General features: G+C 43.4%; 1 protein-coding gene across 1 annotated transcript in view; it reads left to right on the forward strand.

Moving 5' to 3' along the window:
* The first annotated feature begins 2,158 nt into the window (after positions 1-2,158).
* Positions 2,159-14,144, forward strand: part of B4GALT5 (beta-1,4-galactosyltransferase 5) — a 39,778-nt gene continuing 27,792 nt past the window's right edge. Inside the window, exon 1 of the mRNA XM_089657547.1 lies at positions 2,159-4,070. Within this exon, the coding sequence (XP_089513673.1) occupies positions 3,965-4,070 (106 nt within the window). The 5' untranslated portion in view covers positions 2,159-3,964. The remainder of the gene's footprint in view (positions 4,071-14,144) is intronic.

A 14,144-nucleotide genomic window follows, 5' to 3' on the forward strand; every position in this document is an offset into this window, starting at 1 on the left:
AAACCACGTTTCTGCCTTCCACCTGAACTGACATTGACCTGTTTATTGACGATGCCTCTGCTTGCCATCTGGATTGCTTCTAAACCACGTTTCTGCCTTCCACCTAAACTGACATTGACCTGTTTATTGACGATGCCTCTGCTTGCCATCCGGATTGTTTCTAAACCACGTTTCTGCCCTCCACCTGAACTGACATTGACCTGTTTATTGACGATGCCTCTGCTTGCCATCCAGATTGCTTCTAAACCACGTTTCTGCCTTCCACCTGAACTGACATTGACCTGTTTATTGACGATGCCTCTGCTTGCCATCCGGATTGTTTCTAAACCACGTTTCTGCCTTCCACCTGAACTGACATTGACCTGTTTATTGACGATGCCTCTGCCTGCCGCCTGGATTGTTTCTAACCACGTTTCTGCCTCCCACCTGAACTGACATTGACCTGTTTATTTACGATGCCTCTGCTTGCCATCCGGATTGTTTCTAAACCACGTTTCTGCCTTCCACCTGAACTGACATTGACCTGTTTTATGACGATGCCTCTGCTTGCCATCCGGATTGCTTCTAAACCACGTTTCTGCCTTCCACCTGAACTGACATTGATCTGTTTATTGACGATGCCTCTGCTTGCCATCCGGATTATTTCTAAACCACATTTCTGCCTTCCACCTGAACTGACATTGACCTGTTTATTGACGATGCCTCTGCTTGCCATCTGGATTGCTTCTAAACCACGTTTCTGCCTTCCACCTGAACTGACATTGACCTGTTTTATGACAATGCCTCTGCTTGCCATCCGGATTGTTTCTAAACCACGTTTCTGCCTTCCACCTGAACTGACATTGACCTGTTTATTGACGATACCTCTGCTTGCCATCCGGATTGCTTCTAAACCACGTTTCTGCCTTCCACCTGAACTGACCCTGTGATAGGGACCTTTTCCGATCATGTGACCGCCGTGACAGCGAATCATGAGATGGGGTACCTTTTTCATAGTCTTTTTTGAGTTTGGGCAAGGACACAGTGGCCCAATGATCCCCTATTGCCCGGGGGCCCCATGAGTTGTCAGTCTGCCTCTGCTCATGCTCAGGGGTGGACTGACAACTCATGGGGCCCCCGGGCAATAGGGGATCATGGGGCACCTATGTCCTTGCCCAAACTCAAAAAAGACTATAAAAAAGGTACCAGGGGCATCTCATGGGGCCCCCTACTGACCCTGGGCCCTCGGGCAGTGCCCGAGTTTCCAAATGGTCAGTCCGCCCCTGCTCATGCTACATAACTAAGCTCCATTTCATGCTGAATAAACTGTTATTAATGTATCTTAAATAGAAAACTATCTTTAGATATATTTTTACTCCAAAAGCATTTTATTAAAATAAATTTGATTAAAAAAAAAAAATCTGATTTAAATTTTTAAAAATATTTTTTTTTTCTTTTTTTAAATCATCGATTTTTATCCACCCTGTGTACAGATGAGCATAAAGTGTTCTGTATTAGGCTGTATCTGTATTATGCTGTATACCAGCCCTTGTGGATGTACAGTTATTTTTTGAGGGGTAAAAAGGAATAATTGGCCCAACTTATCCTGAAATGAGGATTTAACCCTTTAGTTCTTCCGTGGCAGTGGGATGCATGCAGGGGCAAACTGACAACTCATGGGGCCGCCGGGCAATAGGGGATCATGGGGCCCCTGTGTCCTTGCCCAAACTCAAAAAAGCCTATGAAAAGGTACCAGGGGCATCTCATGGGGCCCCCTACTGACCCCGGGCCCTCGGGCAGTGCCCGAGTTTCCAAATGGTCAGTCCGCCCCTGGATGCATGTAGATACAAATAGTAGACCCTAAACTGAGATAAGATGAAGTGTAGCTACAAAGGAGGCATTTGTTCTCCTTTGCAGTCCTGCATGGTGCGTTGCACAGCGTACATCTGCCTGTGTCCACTTTGAATATTCTGTTCATCACCTCAACCCATTACGGTGGACAATTGAAACCTTCCTAATGGCATTGATCTGTTGAAAGAGGCAGAGACAGATTTCTGATTGGCTGCTGTGAGTTTCTGCAGAGGACATAGCTCTGACCTGTCTGCTATCTGCTGCAGCTGGCAGTTTGTAGACAGTCTCTGCCAGAACACACCCACTTCCCTGTCTCCTCGCTCCCCCTCCCCGTCTTCTTTCTTCCCATTCATGAGCTGCTCAGCATTAGACTAGCAGCTAGGGGAACCCCTTCTCTTCACTGTCCTTCCCTATCACTTTCCCTTCCCAGGAACTGCCCAGGGCCCCCTTTGTTGTGGATGTTACCCACCTGCAGAGGAGTTGTCACAGACTCCAAAGCCTTCTCTGGGATTACCATTTATTTTATCTCCATCCCTCCACTTACTCGTGTTTCTACCTCTGCTCTGCAGTACAATCCTCTTCCTCTGTATCCAGAAGCCTTCGTCATCTGTGGATCTACCTTTAATTCATACACTAAGATCACTGGCTCCTCCACATCTACCGTATCCTCTATATCCAGAGACCCCCATTGTCTATGGATCTACCATCCTTTCTATATACAGAGACCACCATCGTCTGTGGATCCAGCATCTTTTCTATATCCAGAGACCCTTATCATCTGTAGATTTTTCACCTCTTCTATATCCAGAGACCCTCGTCATGTGTAGATCTTTCATCATTTCTATGTCCAGAGACCCTTGTCATCTGTAGATCTACTCTCTTTTATAGACCCCCATTGTCTGTGGATTTGCCCTCTCCTGTATGTCCAGAGACCCTCACCTTTTGCGAATCTACTGACTCAACAATTTGATTCTTTATTATCTGTGGACTTACTTTTTCTTCAGTATCCATAGAGGTCCTGTCATCGGTGGATCTGTCATGTCCTTTTTACCTAGAGACTTCCAGCATGTGTGGACCTGCCTTATTTGAGATACCATTATCTGTGGAATATTCTTTCACTATATCCAGTGACCCCTGAAATCTGTGGAATATCCCTCCTGTATATTTGGAGATCCTCAACATCTGTGGAATATCCCCTCCTCTATATCTCAAGACCCCTGACATCCGTGGAACATCCTTACTCTATATCTGAAGACTCCTGACATCTGTGGAGTATCTCTCTATATCTGGAGAGCCCAATCATCTGTGGAACATCCCTCTATATACAGAGAACCCAATATATATGGAATATCCCTTCCTCTGTATCTGAAAACCCTCATATCTGTGGAACATACCCTCCTTTGTTTGCAGAGGCCCTAATATCTGTGGAAGACCCCACTCTATACAGAGGCTTCAATATCTATGGACCATCTCCTCCTCTATATCTGAAGACCCTGATATCTATGGAACATATCCTTTTCCATATATAGAGATCCCAAAATCTGTGAAACATTTCCTCCTCTATATCTGAAGATCCTTATATTTGTGAAACATCTCTTCTGAATCAGAAGCCCTGATATTTGTGGAACACCTCCTCCTCTTCATTGGAAAATCTGATATTTTTGGAGCATCTGCTCCTGTATATCTGAAGATCCCAAAATCTGTGGAACATCTCCTTTTCTATATATAGCGAACCCAATATATGTGGGATATCCCTACTCCATATCTATAGACCACGGTATCTGTGGAATATCCCTCCTTCATATCCATAGACTCCAATATCTGTGCTATATTCCCTCCTCTATATCTAGAGACCCTGATATCTGTGGGATATCCCTCTTCTACATTTGGAGACTCCTTATTGATGCCAGGAGACGTCTGATCATCATTCATTATTACAGCCACACAGTCTATGGATGTGACCCCCCCCCTTTATATTACAATGCCTAATAACTTCTAATTTTCAGATATGACCACTGATTGTTATCTGTTGTCACCCTGAGCCCATTAATATGTGGATGTGACCCCCTTCCTCTTTCCAGGAACTGCACGTTTTTCTTTCTACATCTCTTTTTTGACAATTTCATATTGTGCCATGAGGAAGATTATCCGAATTCCGAACCGATCTGTGTTGGCAGTCATATTTCTCTTCTGCTTGTCCTCTTCTTTCCTTTATTTCATTTATGTGGCGCCAGGAATAGGTAAGAGACATTTATACATATCATGTATGTGTGTATGGACGAATGTTGCAAGTGATAGGGACTTATCTATACCTAGCAGTGTGTGAATGCTAATGTAATACAGTGCACTATACATTACTGAGTGTTGTACTATAAATGTTCATGATAGTGATAGGGGCCTTGGGCAGTGGTGCTCAGTAGGGAGGGAGGAGGGTCCCCTTATCAGTTTTTCCGGCAAGTGATATAAAGGGATATTCCAATCCATGGAAATTCTTCCTCCATCCATAGAGGGGGATGGGAGATACAGGATTCTCATCAGTGCTTCACTATAAGGTGAAGGTATTATAATGATAGATGACTCCTCCTATTCAGGTGTAAAACTTAAATGTATACAGCCTTTCTCCCTGCGCAGGTATAATAATGCTCTACAGATGACTCCTCCTCCTGCGTAGGTATAATAATGATGATATGTATATTGCTCCTCCCACCACGCTCATAATAATATCATAGAACATAGACAGCTCATCGGCCTATTAAAGTATAATAATGATGTAGGAATAATAATTATATAGGTATGGCTAATCCCCCTGCATACATATAACAGTAATTTGTGTTAAAGGTTCCTTCCACCCTGCATGTGTATCATGGATATAGAGATAGATCCTCCTCCTGCGCATGTGTAATGGTGATTTACAGACATCTCCCTGCATAGGTATAAATATGATATGTACAGTGGGTATAGAAAAGATTCACCCACATAATCACATTTTGTTGCTTTGAAATGAAGACAGACACTGTTTTTGTTTTATCCAGCTCTATTTACTCAATGCAACTTATAACATCCAAGTGAAAGATATAACATCACCATGTCAGAGATAAATAAATAAAAATTCGAAAACAGAAGTTGGAAAAAGGATCACCCCCTCGTGTCAGTATTTTGTTGATCAACCTTTTGCTTTAATTACAGAATTTAGTCTGTTGGGATGTCTCTGCTAACTTTGCACATCTAGCCTTTGCGAAATTTGCAGAACTGCTCAAGTTCAGTTAAATTTCATGGTGACGGTTTGTGGACTGCAGTCTTCAAGTCATTCCACAGATTTTCAATGGGGTTTAAGTCTGGGCCCTGATTAGGCCATGCAAGGACATTCGCCTTTTTCTCCTTTAACCACTGTGTGGTCATTTTTGCTGTGTGCTTTGGGTCATTATCTTGTTGGAAGGGAAACCTTCTTCCCATTGACAACTTTCTTGCAAAGGGTAACATATTTTCCTCAAGAATTTGACAGTATTTTGCCCCATCCATTTTTCCTTCTATCTTGACAAGTGCTCCAGTCCCTGCTGCAGAAAAAAACCCCGTAACAGGATATTACCCTCTCCATGCCTCACTGTAGGAATGGTGGTATTTGGATGATGAGCTGTATTGGACTTCCGCTAGACATATCGTTTAGTGTTGAGGCCAGATCATTCAATTTTAGTCTGATCTGACCAGAACACCTTTTTCTATCTGGCCTTAGAATCTTCAAGCTCAGTCATGACTGCATGTAGCCTTTCTTGCGGAGCGGCTTTTTTCTTGCAGCTCTCCCATACAAGCCACATTTGTGGGGAATTTGTGATATTGTTGTCACATTCACTCTGTCATAAATTCCTGCAACTGCTTCAGAGTTGCTGTAGGCCTCTTGGTAACCTCTCTGACCAGTTTCCTCCTTCATCCAGTTTGGAGCAACGTCCTGATCCAGGAAGGGTCTGTGTTGTACCAAATACCTTCCATTTCTTAATAATAGACTTCACTGTCATTCTAGGCATTGCATTTTTTTTGTATCCATCTCCTGACTTGTGTCTGTCCACAATTTGATCCCGGAAGTCTTCTGACATTGCCTTGCCACCCATAGTTGATTGTTGCCTTCAGGTGCACTATCAGGGACTGAAATGCTCCAGGAAAGTTCTTTTCATGTTGACCTAATCAAAATGACCACAGCTGATGACAGTTGAAAGTCAAATGGCTTTGCATGCCATTAAGAAGGTGATTAGCTACACCTGATTGAGTGTCATTTTTAGGAGGGGGGGGGGGGGGTTGATTCTGCTTTTGAATTTTTTTTTTTGACATATTGGTTTTTATATCTTAAACTTGGATCTTATAAGTTTCACTGAGTAAAAACAGCTGGATAAAACAAAAACTGTGTCTGTCTTCATTTCAGACTGAAAAGCAACAAAATGTGATTATTTTAAAAGGGGGTGATTCTTTTCTATACCCACTGTAGATATCTCCTCTCCAGGTAAAAGTGAAATATCAATTAGTAGATGGCTCCTCCCCCCTGTGTAGGTCTAATAATGATATTAAATGACTCCTCCCCCTGTGCAGGTGTAATAATTTTATATAGTCAATTCCCCCTTGTGCAAGTGTAATAATGATATATAGATGACGTCTCCCACTCTGAAGCAGTAACAATGATATGTAGATGTCTCTTTTCCTGTGCAGGTGTAATAATGATAAATAAGTAACTTCTTCCAATGTAAAAATGAAATAAAAATATGTAGATGGCTCCTCCCCCTGCGCAGGTCTAATAAGGATTTTAAATGGCTCCTCCTCTTGTGCAGGTGTAATAATAATATGTAGATGGTTTGTCCCTGTCAAGGTCCTACCTTTTCCCAGAGGTTATGTTACTCCATGTGCTGGCATCCATCTTGGATTTCTGCTGAGCATGGTGGGAATCCTTTATGCCTTCAGGTCTCTGAGGTCCATGCCCCAGAGGGGTGTGGCTGATGACATATAAGCCTGTGGTCCGCACATGCTCTTTGCACTTGTGTCTTGTGTCTTTGTGTTGCTATAACTCTGTTCTGACTCTCGTGTCTCTCCTGGAATCTGACTCGGCTTGTACTCGACTATTCTTTGTGTTCTCCTTTGATCTGACCCTCTGTTGCTGAACCCGGCTCGTGACCTGTGATTCTTGTCTGCTGTCCTGTACCGTTTTGTCCCGTTGTTGTCGACCCGGCCTGCCTGACTACTCTATTGTCTTTTCCACCAGCTACACGCCATTGGCGGTGGCCATTACCGCTACTGAGGTGTCTCGGGGGCCGCGACCTGTTTCCTGGCTGCGTCAAGTCCATCCCCACCATCAGGGGCCCTGGTGAAGGGCAGCCTGGGACTTAGACTCCGCTCCCTGAGGGACTTCGGTCTGTGGGTGGTGGTTGTCGTCAGCCAGTGCGTTACATTGTTATTAGGCCTGCCTGTCCGTTCCTCAGCTCCTGCCCTGACAGTCCCCTGTGGAGGAAAAATAATATTTAGATGACTGCCCATGCAAATGAGTAATAATGATATGTAGGTGGCTGCTCCTCTTGTGCAGGTGTAATAATAATAAATAAGCAACTTCTTCCAATGTAAAAGTGAAATAAAAATACGTAGATGGCTCCTCCCCCTGCGCAGGTCTAATAAGGATATTAAATGGCTCCTCCTCTTGTGCAGGTGTAATAATATTATGTAGATGGTTTGTCCCCTGTGGAGGAAAAATAATATGTAGATGACGTCCCATGCAAATGAGTAATAATGATATGTAGGTGGCTCCTCCACTTGTCCAGGTGTAATGAGGATATGTAGATGACTCCTCCCCCTGTGCAGGTGTAATAGATGTTTCCTCCACCCATTCAAGGAGATGAATACTTTTCTGTTGAAAAAAAGACATGCAGAGGAATGAGGCCTGTAAAGGAAATCCTCACGCTGCGGTTGTACTTTCAAGACAGCCTTATATTTATTAGTATGAATCCGGCGTTTCTGTTATCCGTAACATGAAAAAGAAGTCAGCACATCTTGTGAGCTTTTACCATCTATTCCTACTGACTGCTTGTCATCTGTCATCAGTTCAATGTTCCTCCTCAAGGAACGGAAATACACATTTTTGAGTGAATGTTGTGCAGCTTTTAGAATAATAGCTATCAGCCATCCAAATACATATTGCTGCACCCCAGTCCAGATAGCATAGCCAACATAGGTGATTGCCTTGGGTGGCAAGGCTTCTAGTGGCTGTAGACAGCCACCCACATATCGCTTACTCAGTATTATTTTTATATTATAAAAAAGGTTCTAATCTGTCCCACTGGGTCCTAATTGCTGCCCCCACACTTTGTTTTTTGTATTTTTATTGGTGGAGTAGTGCACTGTGTACTTACAGATCCCCCACTCCAAGTCCTTTGACCTAAAACCAAACTTTTAGAGTGAAGTGATAGTTTGCCCTCTAGTCCCTCTGCCCCCGCCTCAGTGTGCTCTGTGTTTAATATGATCGTGTTATATTAGAACTAGCCATTCAGTTGGGGATAGGCAGTTGGACGGGGGGGATTGGAAGTAAAAATCTACCAATGGCTGCACCAAATAATTCTTCATTGACCTCCTGATACCCTGAGCCAGGTACTTGGGGTAGGCATTTAATGTACTAGGACCACTTATAGTGTGCAGTAAGCTTTTGCTTGCCAGCGATCCACAAGGTCCCTGAGGTTCTCTAGAAATTAGCCCACCAGGGTTTCAATCCTCTAGTGACACCCTGTGGGTGGCCCAGCCTGTCCTGTCCAGAACTCAGCACCTCTATCCAATCCAATCTACACACTGGCCTTTGTCCTGTTCTTTTCTCCAGACCTGAGACCATGTCCAAGAGTAGGCCCACATTGCTGAATAAACAGTCCACTCAAGGCTCCTTGACAGCAGCAAAAAGACTTTATTGAAATCGATCATATGTATAAACAGTCATAAAAGATAATGGTGACACCACACTTATATGAGTTACAAAAATCTTTAATAATGCATTGAGAGAGGTGTAAAGAGAAGTGTGTTCTAGCAGCGGGTTAGTGAATGTCCCAATGTTCCTCCAAAGTAGGAACAGAATCAGCCTTACCTCCCATAATGGGAGAAGTCTCCACACTTCTCTCCAAGGGGAAGCCCATGTAAAATAGTGCCTGATTACTTCCAATTATGGATGGCTCCCAAGAAAAGAATGCTTTTGCCAAACAGAAGGCTTGCAGCACTCAAGAGCCTACTTACTGGGCCAAGCAATTCAAGGTGAGATGCCAACCTAAAGGGCTTTACTATAATCACTGCCCAAAATAGTGGAAGGGGAGAAGATAAGGGAAGAAGTGGAAAATTGTTGGGTACAATTCTAGAAATTGGCCCAAAATGATATCAAGTAGTAGTCATATTCAGCTGGACTTTTGCAGTAATGTTGCAGATGTTTCATTACTTATTTATGTAGCCTCAGCAACTCTAATATAGTCATCTCTTTAGTGGCTGAAATGTCTCAAAAGTTTAGAAGGATTTTTAGCAAATAGCCCAACTCCTGTGTGTTTCAAGCCCAGCAACACACTGAGGTGGATTTACTAAAGACAAATACTCTGTGCACTTTGCACTCTGCAAGTGTGGCTGCTCCAGAGCTTAGTAAATGAGGGGAAGCTCCGATGAGTTCCATCATCCAATCATGAGCAAGCAAAAATGCATTTTTTTTTACATTTTCCTTGCATGTGATTGGATATTATTTGCAAAGTGAAGCTTCACCTTATTTACTAAACTCTGGAGCAACTCTTCTTGCAAAGTGCACAGTCTATGTGCCTTTAATAAATCCACCCTATTGAGACAGAAGCTTGTACATACAAAGGACCTGGCAACCAAACACAAGCGATGCAACTTGGTATATGCAGTCGAGTATAGCCAGGACTGCAATGATCTGTATACTAGGGAGTCAAACTCTTCAGGTCATGACTTAGAAGTCTTTCTACAGAACAGCGTCTAACAGTGATGACCCCACTGCTGTGCTTTGTAAATGTCATGAGGGTAATAAAGGCACAACACCGAAACTGGTGTCAATCATACACATGGTTTTCATACAGGGGGAGAAAGGAAAGGAGAATGAACATTTGTTCAAGGTCAATGACGTGCACATTATGGCTTCTATGTAAAGATCTACGTCAGTCTGGAACAACCATCCCTACACAGGGGTGGGGGCCATCAACACAATCTGATACCACCATTTAATACCAATTCACACACCCCAGCCATGTAACTCAAATGATTATTACCTGTCCTGGCTTCATGGCCACATAGTGATTGTATTATGTAATTAGAACATGGTGGCTTTACACACTTCTACATCTTACATCATGATTTGGAACAATCATCATCTGCCAAGGGACATTCCATGGTGATTGGATTACGCTGAGTTACCTGTGTGACTTTAAATGCTGGGGTAACTTCTTGACATTCATAAGTGCTAAGGAAGGTAGTTGGTTGGGTAGTGAAATGCGTTCACATTACAGAGAAAATCCAGTTGAATGAGACCAAATACTACTGGTAAACCATGACCTGGATGAGGGGGAGCCTTCATAGATACTTGATTGATCTTGATACTAAGTTGATCTTTAATGAGCCAGAAAATCCAGTGGCATTTCAGAAAGCAGGACAAGAATACACACACCCAGACTGGACTTGCTGTGACCAGGACGCTCATAAAAACATTCATCCGACAGAGTTTCAGTCAGTCTGGGTTCAGGAAGTAGTTGGTCACATCTGCTGGAGAATGGAAACATGTTGCTGATACATGGTGCTAGGAAAAGGAAGCAGCCCTTGCCTGTTCAGGAAACCCTAGATATATCACTGCGTGGCCTATATTACAAGGTACTGTATATCTCTGCAGTCATATTAGGTCCACAAATTTGGTGATCTGGAATGGAAAATTTGGATGGGATTAGTAAATGGTGGAGAATAGTCATATGCGTTGTATTCAAGAACTAAGACCTGACCCCATCTGAGGTGCACAAAGACCTCCATAAGCCTTTAGGAGCTGTGTGAATGATCTGTGGCTGGGGATGTACTGGAAACCTTTTCATATTATCTGACTTCTTTACTTTAAGAGTCTTAGGTTAGGTTAACAGTAACCCCGTAGGAATCACAGTATTAAAGGTCCCTTAGGTCTTTTCCCAGAGTTGCCCTGAAGCCAGGCACACAGTCACAGTCACTACTTTAGCTCAATGAACAGTCTAGAAGTATACTTTTATAATGCTTTATTGCAGAACCTGAACTTGGATAGGTTCGGGGTAATTGTGGAATACTCCAGTAACTCTTAATAGCAATTTGAGAACACTTAACTCTCTCCTTTAAAGATATGAACACAAGGAAATGGCGGCTTGAGCTTTGTAGTAGCAACTTGAGGCGAATAATCTTCCTCCTGCAGATATGAGCACAGTCCTCTCACCAGGAATTAATGGACTGAGGTCTTCAGGACACTAGACACAATGTTCCCTTTGAACACAGCTAACTCTATAGCACCAGAGAGGTGGCAACAGCACATAGTCTCAGGGTTCTCTGACACCAGCCTGTACTCGCTAATGTCCTTGGATAATTGGTGACCTCTTTCCAATATATTCCAGGCCCTTTCTTCAAGTGATACCAGACTAGATCCACAGATGAAATGCCCCTCAGTCAGCTCCAGCAACTTTTATTAAAGTAGGCCCCCTTGTTTGTCCAGCTGTTACCTCTATGAACAGCAAACGCATGGCACACCTGCCTAGGGGCAAACAGCCCCTCTAGGCTGTGATTTCCTCCTTAGGGACAAGACACTTCAGTTCCAGGTCTCAGTGTATTTATACACACTCTCAGCCACCATCTGGGCAACTATTCCCAGAGATTGGCCACAGCTGCATAAATAATCAGCTGCTAATTTGACTTTTCCCTCATATTATCTTCCAGCCCATTTCCAGCCAGACAGGGGGAAACCATCAACACTGCAGCCAGTGAAATATGGAACAGACCAAACTAATCACATACAGCTACAGTGATTACTATGAGCCTAGAACTAAATTTACCTAACCTAGCACGTTTCTAGGATGGTACTACATGATCAGGGGAGAACTGACAACTCATGGGGCCCCTGGGCAATAGGGGATCATGGGGCCCCTGTGTCCTTGACCACACTCAAAGCACACCCAAAAAAGCTTCACTATTTGAGCTGGCCTCTGTATTGTAGCTATCAAGATCGGTGTTTCCCTACAAATCGCTATGGAAGTCTTACCTGGACCTTATTGGTTTCTATGCAGAGGTGCACCATATTTTGCACCCTCTAGTTTCAGTAAATCAACCCCTATGAGTCCCAGATTTCGAATTACAGGCATTGGTTCCTTCTGGGGATACTGGAAAAAGTCCCCCAGAACCATTAAGGGGTATAGGCTGAGGCAGGGGCAGACTGACAATTCATGGGGCCACCGGGCAATAGGGGATCATGGGGCCCCTGTGTCCTTGACCACACTCAAAGCACACCCAAAAAAACCTATAAAAGGTACCAGGGGCATTTCATGGGGCCCCCTACTGACCCTGGGCCCTCTGGCAGTGCCCAAGTGCTCAAATGGTCAGTCTGCCCCTGTACATGATTATAAATGTTCTAAAACTGGCCATACAGGTTACAGACTAATTATAAAATTTACTAAGTTTATGTAGAAAACTACAAAATAAAATATTTTACCGTAAAGACTAAAAAAAATAAAAAATGAAAGAATAAAGTAAGGTTTGATGTTGCTTTACCATCTTGCTCTGATCTAATGGAAGATTATCAAGTATAACAAATCACTGCTTCATAAATCTCACATAATGCTATAACTACATAAAATCTTATGAGATCACACACGTAGATTTATGTGCAATCTAATTGTAATGTAATTATTTTTCTTGCTGATGCTTACAGAACTATCCTAAATCTAAACAACTCATGATCATTAAACCCAAACTGTGCTCCAGTCTGTCCCAGAGACCTAGTTATTTCTTTACTGGGCTCCACAATATTGTTTCTCATACAGGACATTGAGATGAAGATAGGCTATCAATCAGCCTGGATATCAATTACATATTTCCTGCCCTATAACAGTCATGTATTAGGCCAGCAGCTGGTGGTTAGAGGGCATAAGTACTATATAAAAAAGTCATAATCTGCATATTAGTAAAAGAGCTGTTAAATGTTCATGTTTGGCAAAAGGGGTTCCTTTGAACATCTGACAGATCAGAATATGAAGGTACCGCTAAGTTTACATGCTTAGGGAACATAAAGTTTCCCTAAATAGATTGTCTAATCAGATTTGTGGCCAGCTTAACACATAGCACAAATACTGGAGACCAGGGGCGGACTGACCATTTGGAAACTCAAGCACTGCCCGAGGGCCTGGGGTCAGTAGAGGGCCCCATGAGATGCCCCTGGTACCTTTTTCATAGGCTTTTTTGAGTTTGGGCAAGGACACAGGGGCCCCATGATCCTCTATTGCCCGGGGGCCCCATGAGTTGTGAGTCCACCCCTGCTGGAGACTGAACTCTGAACCTTCTCTACATTAGAGTGTTAGCTCCATGGGACAGCATGCTGAGTCATAATGATTTCACTCTATACAGTAGTAAAAAGGAACAAATTTCTCTTTTTATGAGGAAGATTATAGAGCTTAATAGTGTGCAGATTGCCACCTGTCAACTTTTCTGGAAGACCTTCAAACATGATATTTGGATAATAAAATTCTGACAAATCACTTGTATAATGCAGATCCACTCCAGGACCTGAACTGTTCAACTGCTCTTTTGAGGTCTATTCCACACACATAAAGGTCCAAGGATTCCCCCAGTATAGACCTTGAGCCATCTTTTTAAGGTTATTCCACACACGACTCAAGGAGTCCACCTCTCCAGGACCTGAACCATTCCTCTGAAGGTCTATTCTAGACACGGCTTCAAGAGGTCTCCCTCATCAGTACTTGAGCTATCTCTTCTGAGGTCTACGCCACACAGAACTCCTGAAGTACCCCCACCACAGAACCTCAGCCAATCCTTTTAAGATCTATTCCACACACAGATACAAGATGTCTCCCTCCTCCGTATTTGAGCCATCTCTTCTGAGGTCTACACCACACACAGCTCCTGCAGGACTCCCACCCCAGAACCTGAGCCATTCTTTCTAAGGTCTGTTCCACAGACAGCTCCAGGAGGTCCCCCACCCCAGGTCTTGAGCCATCCCTTCAAAGGTCTATTCCACACACATAGCTCCAGGAGTCCTGACACCCCAGGACCTGAGCCATCCCCTAAGGACTATTCCATGTGTAGTG

This window comes from Staurois parvus, unplaced genomic scaffold, assembly GCF_062004578.1.
Source record: "Staurois parvus isolate SC_StPar_1 unplaced genomic scaffold, SC_StPar_1.0 ptg001008l, whole genome shotgun sequence".
NCBI lineage: Eukaryota > Metazoa > Chordata > Amphibia > Anura > Ranidae > Staurois > Staurois parvus.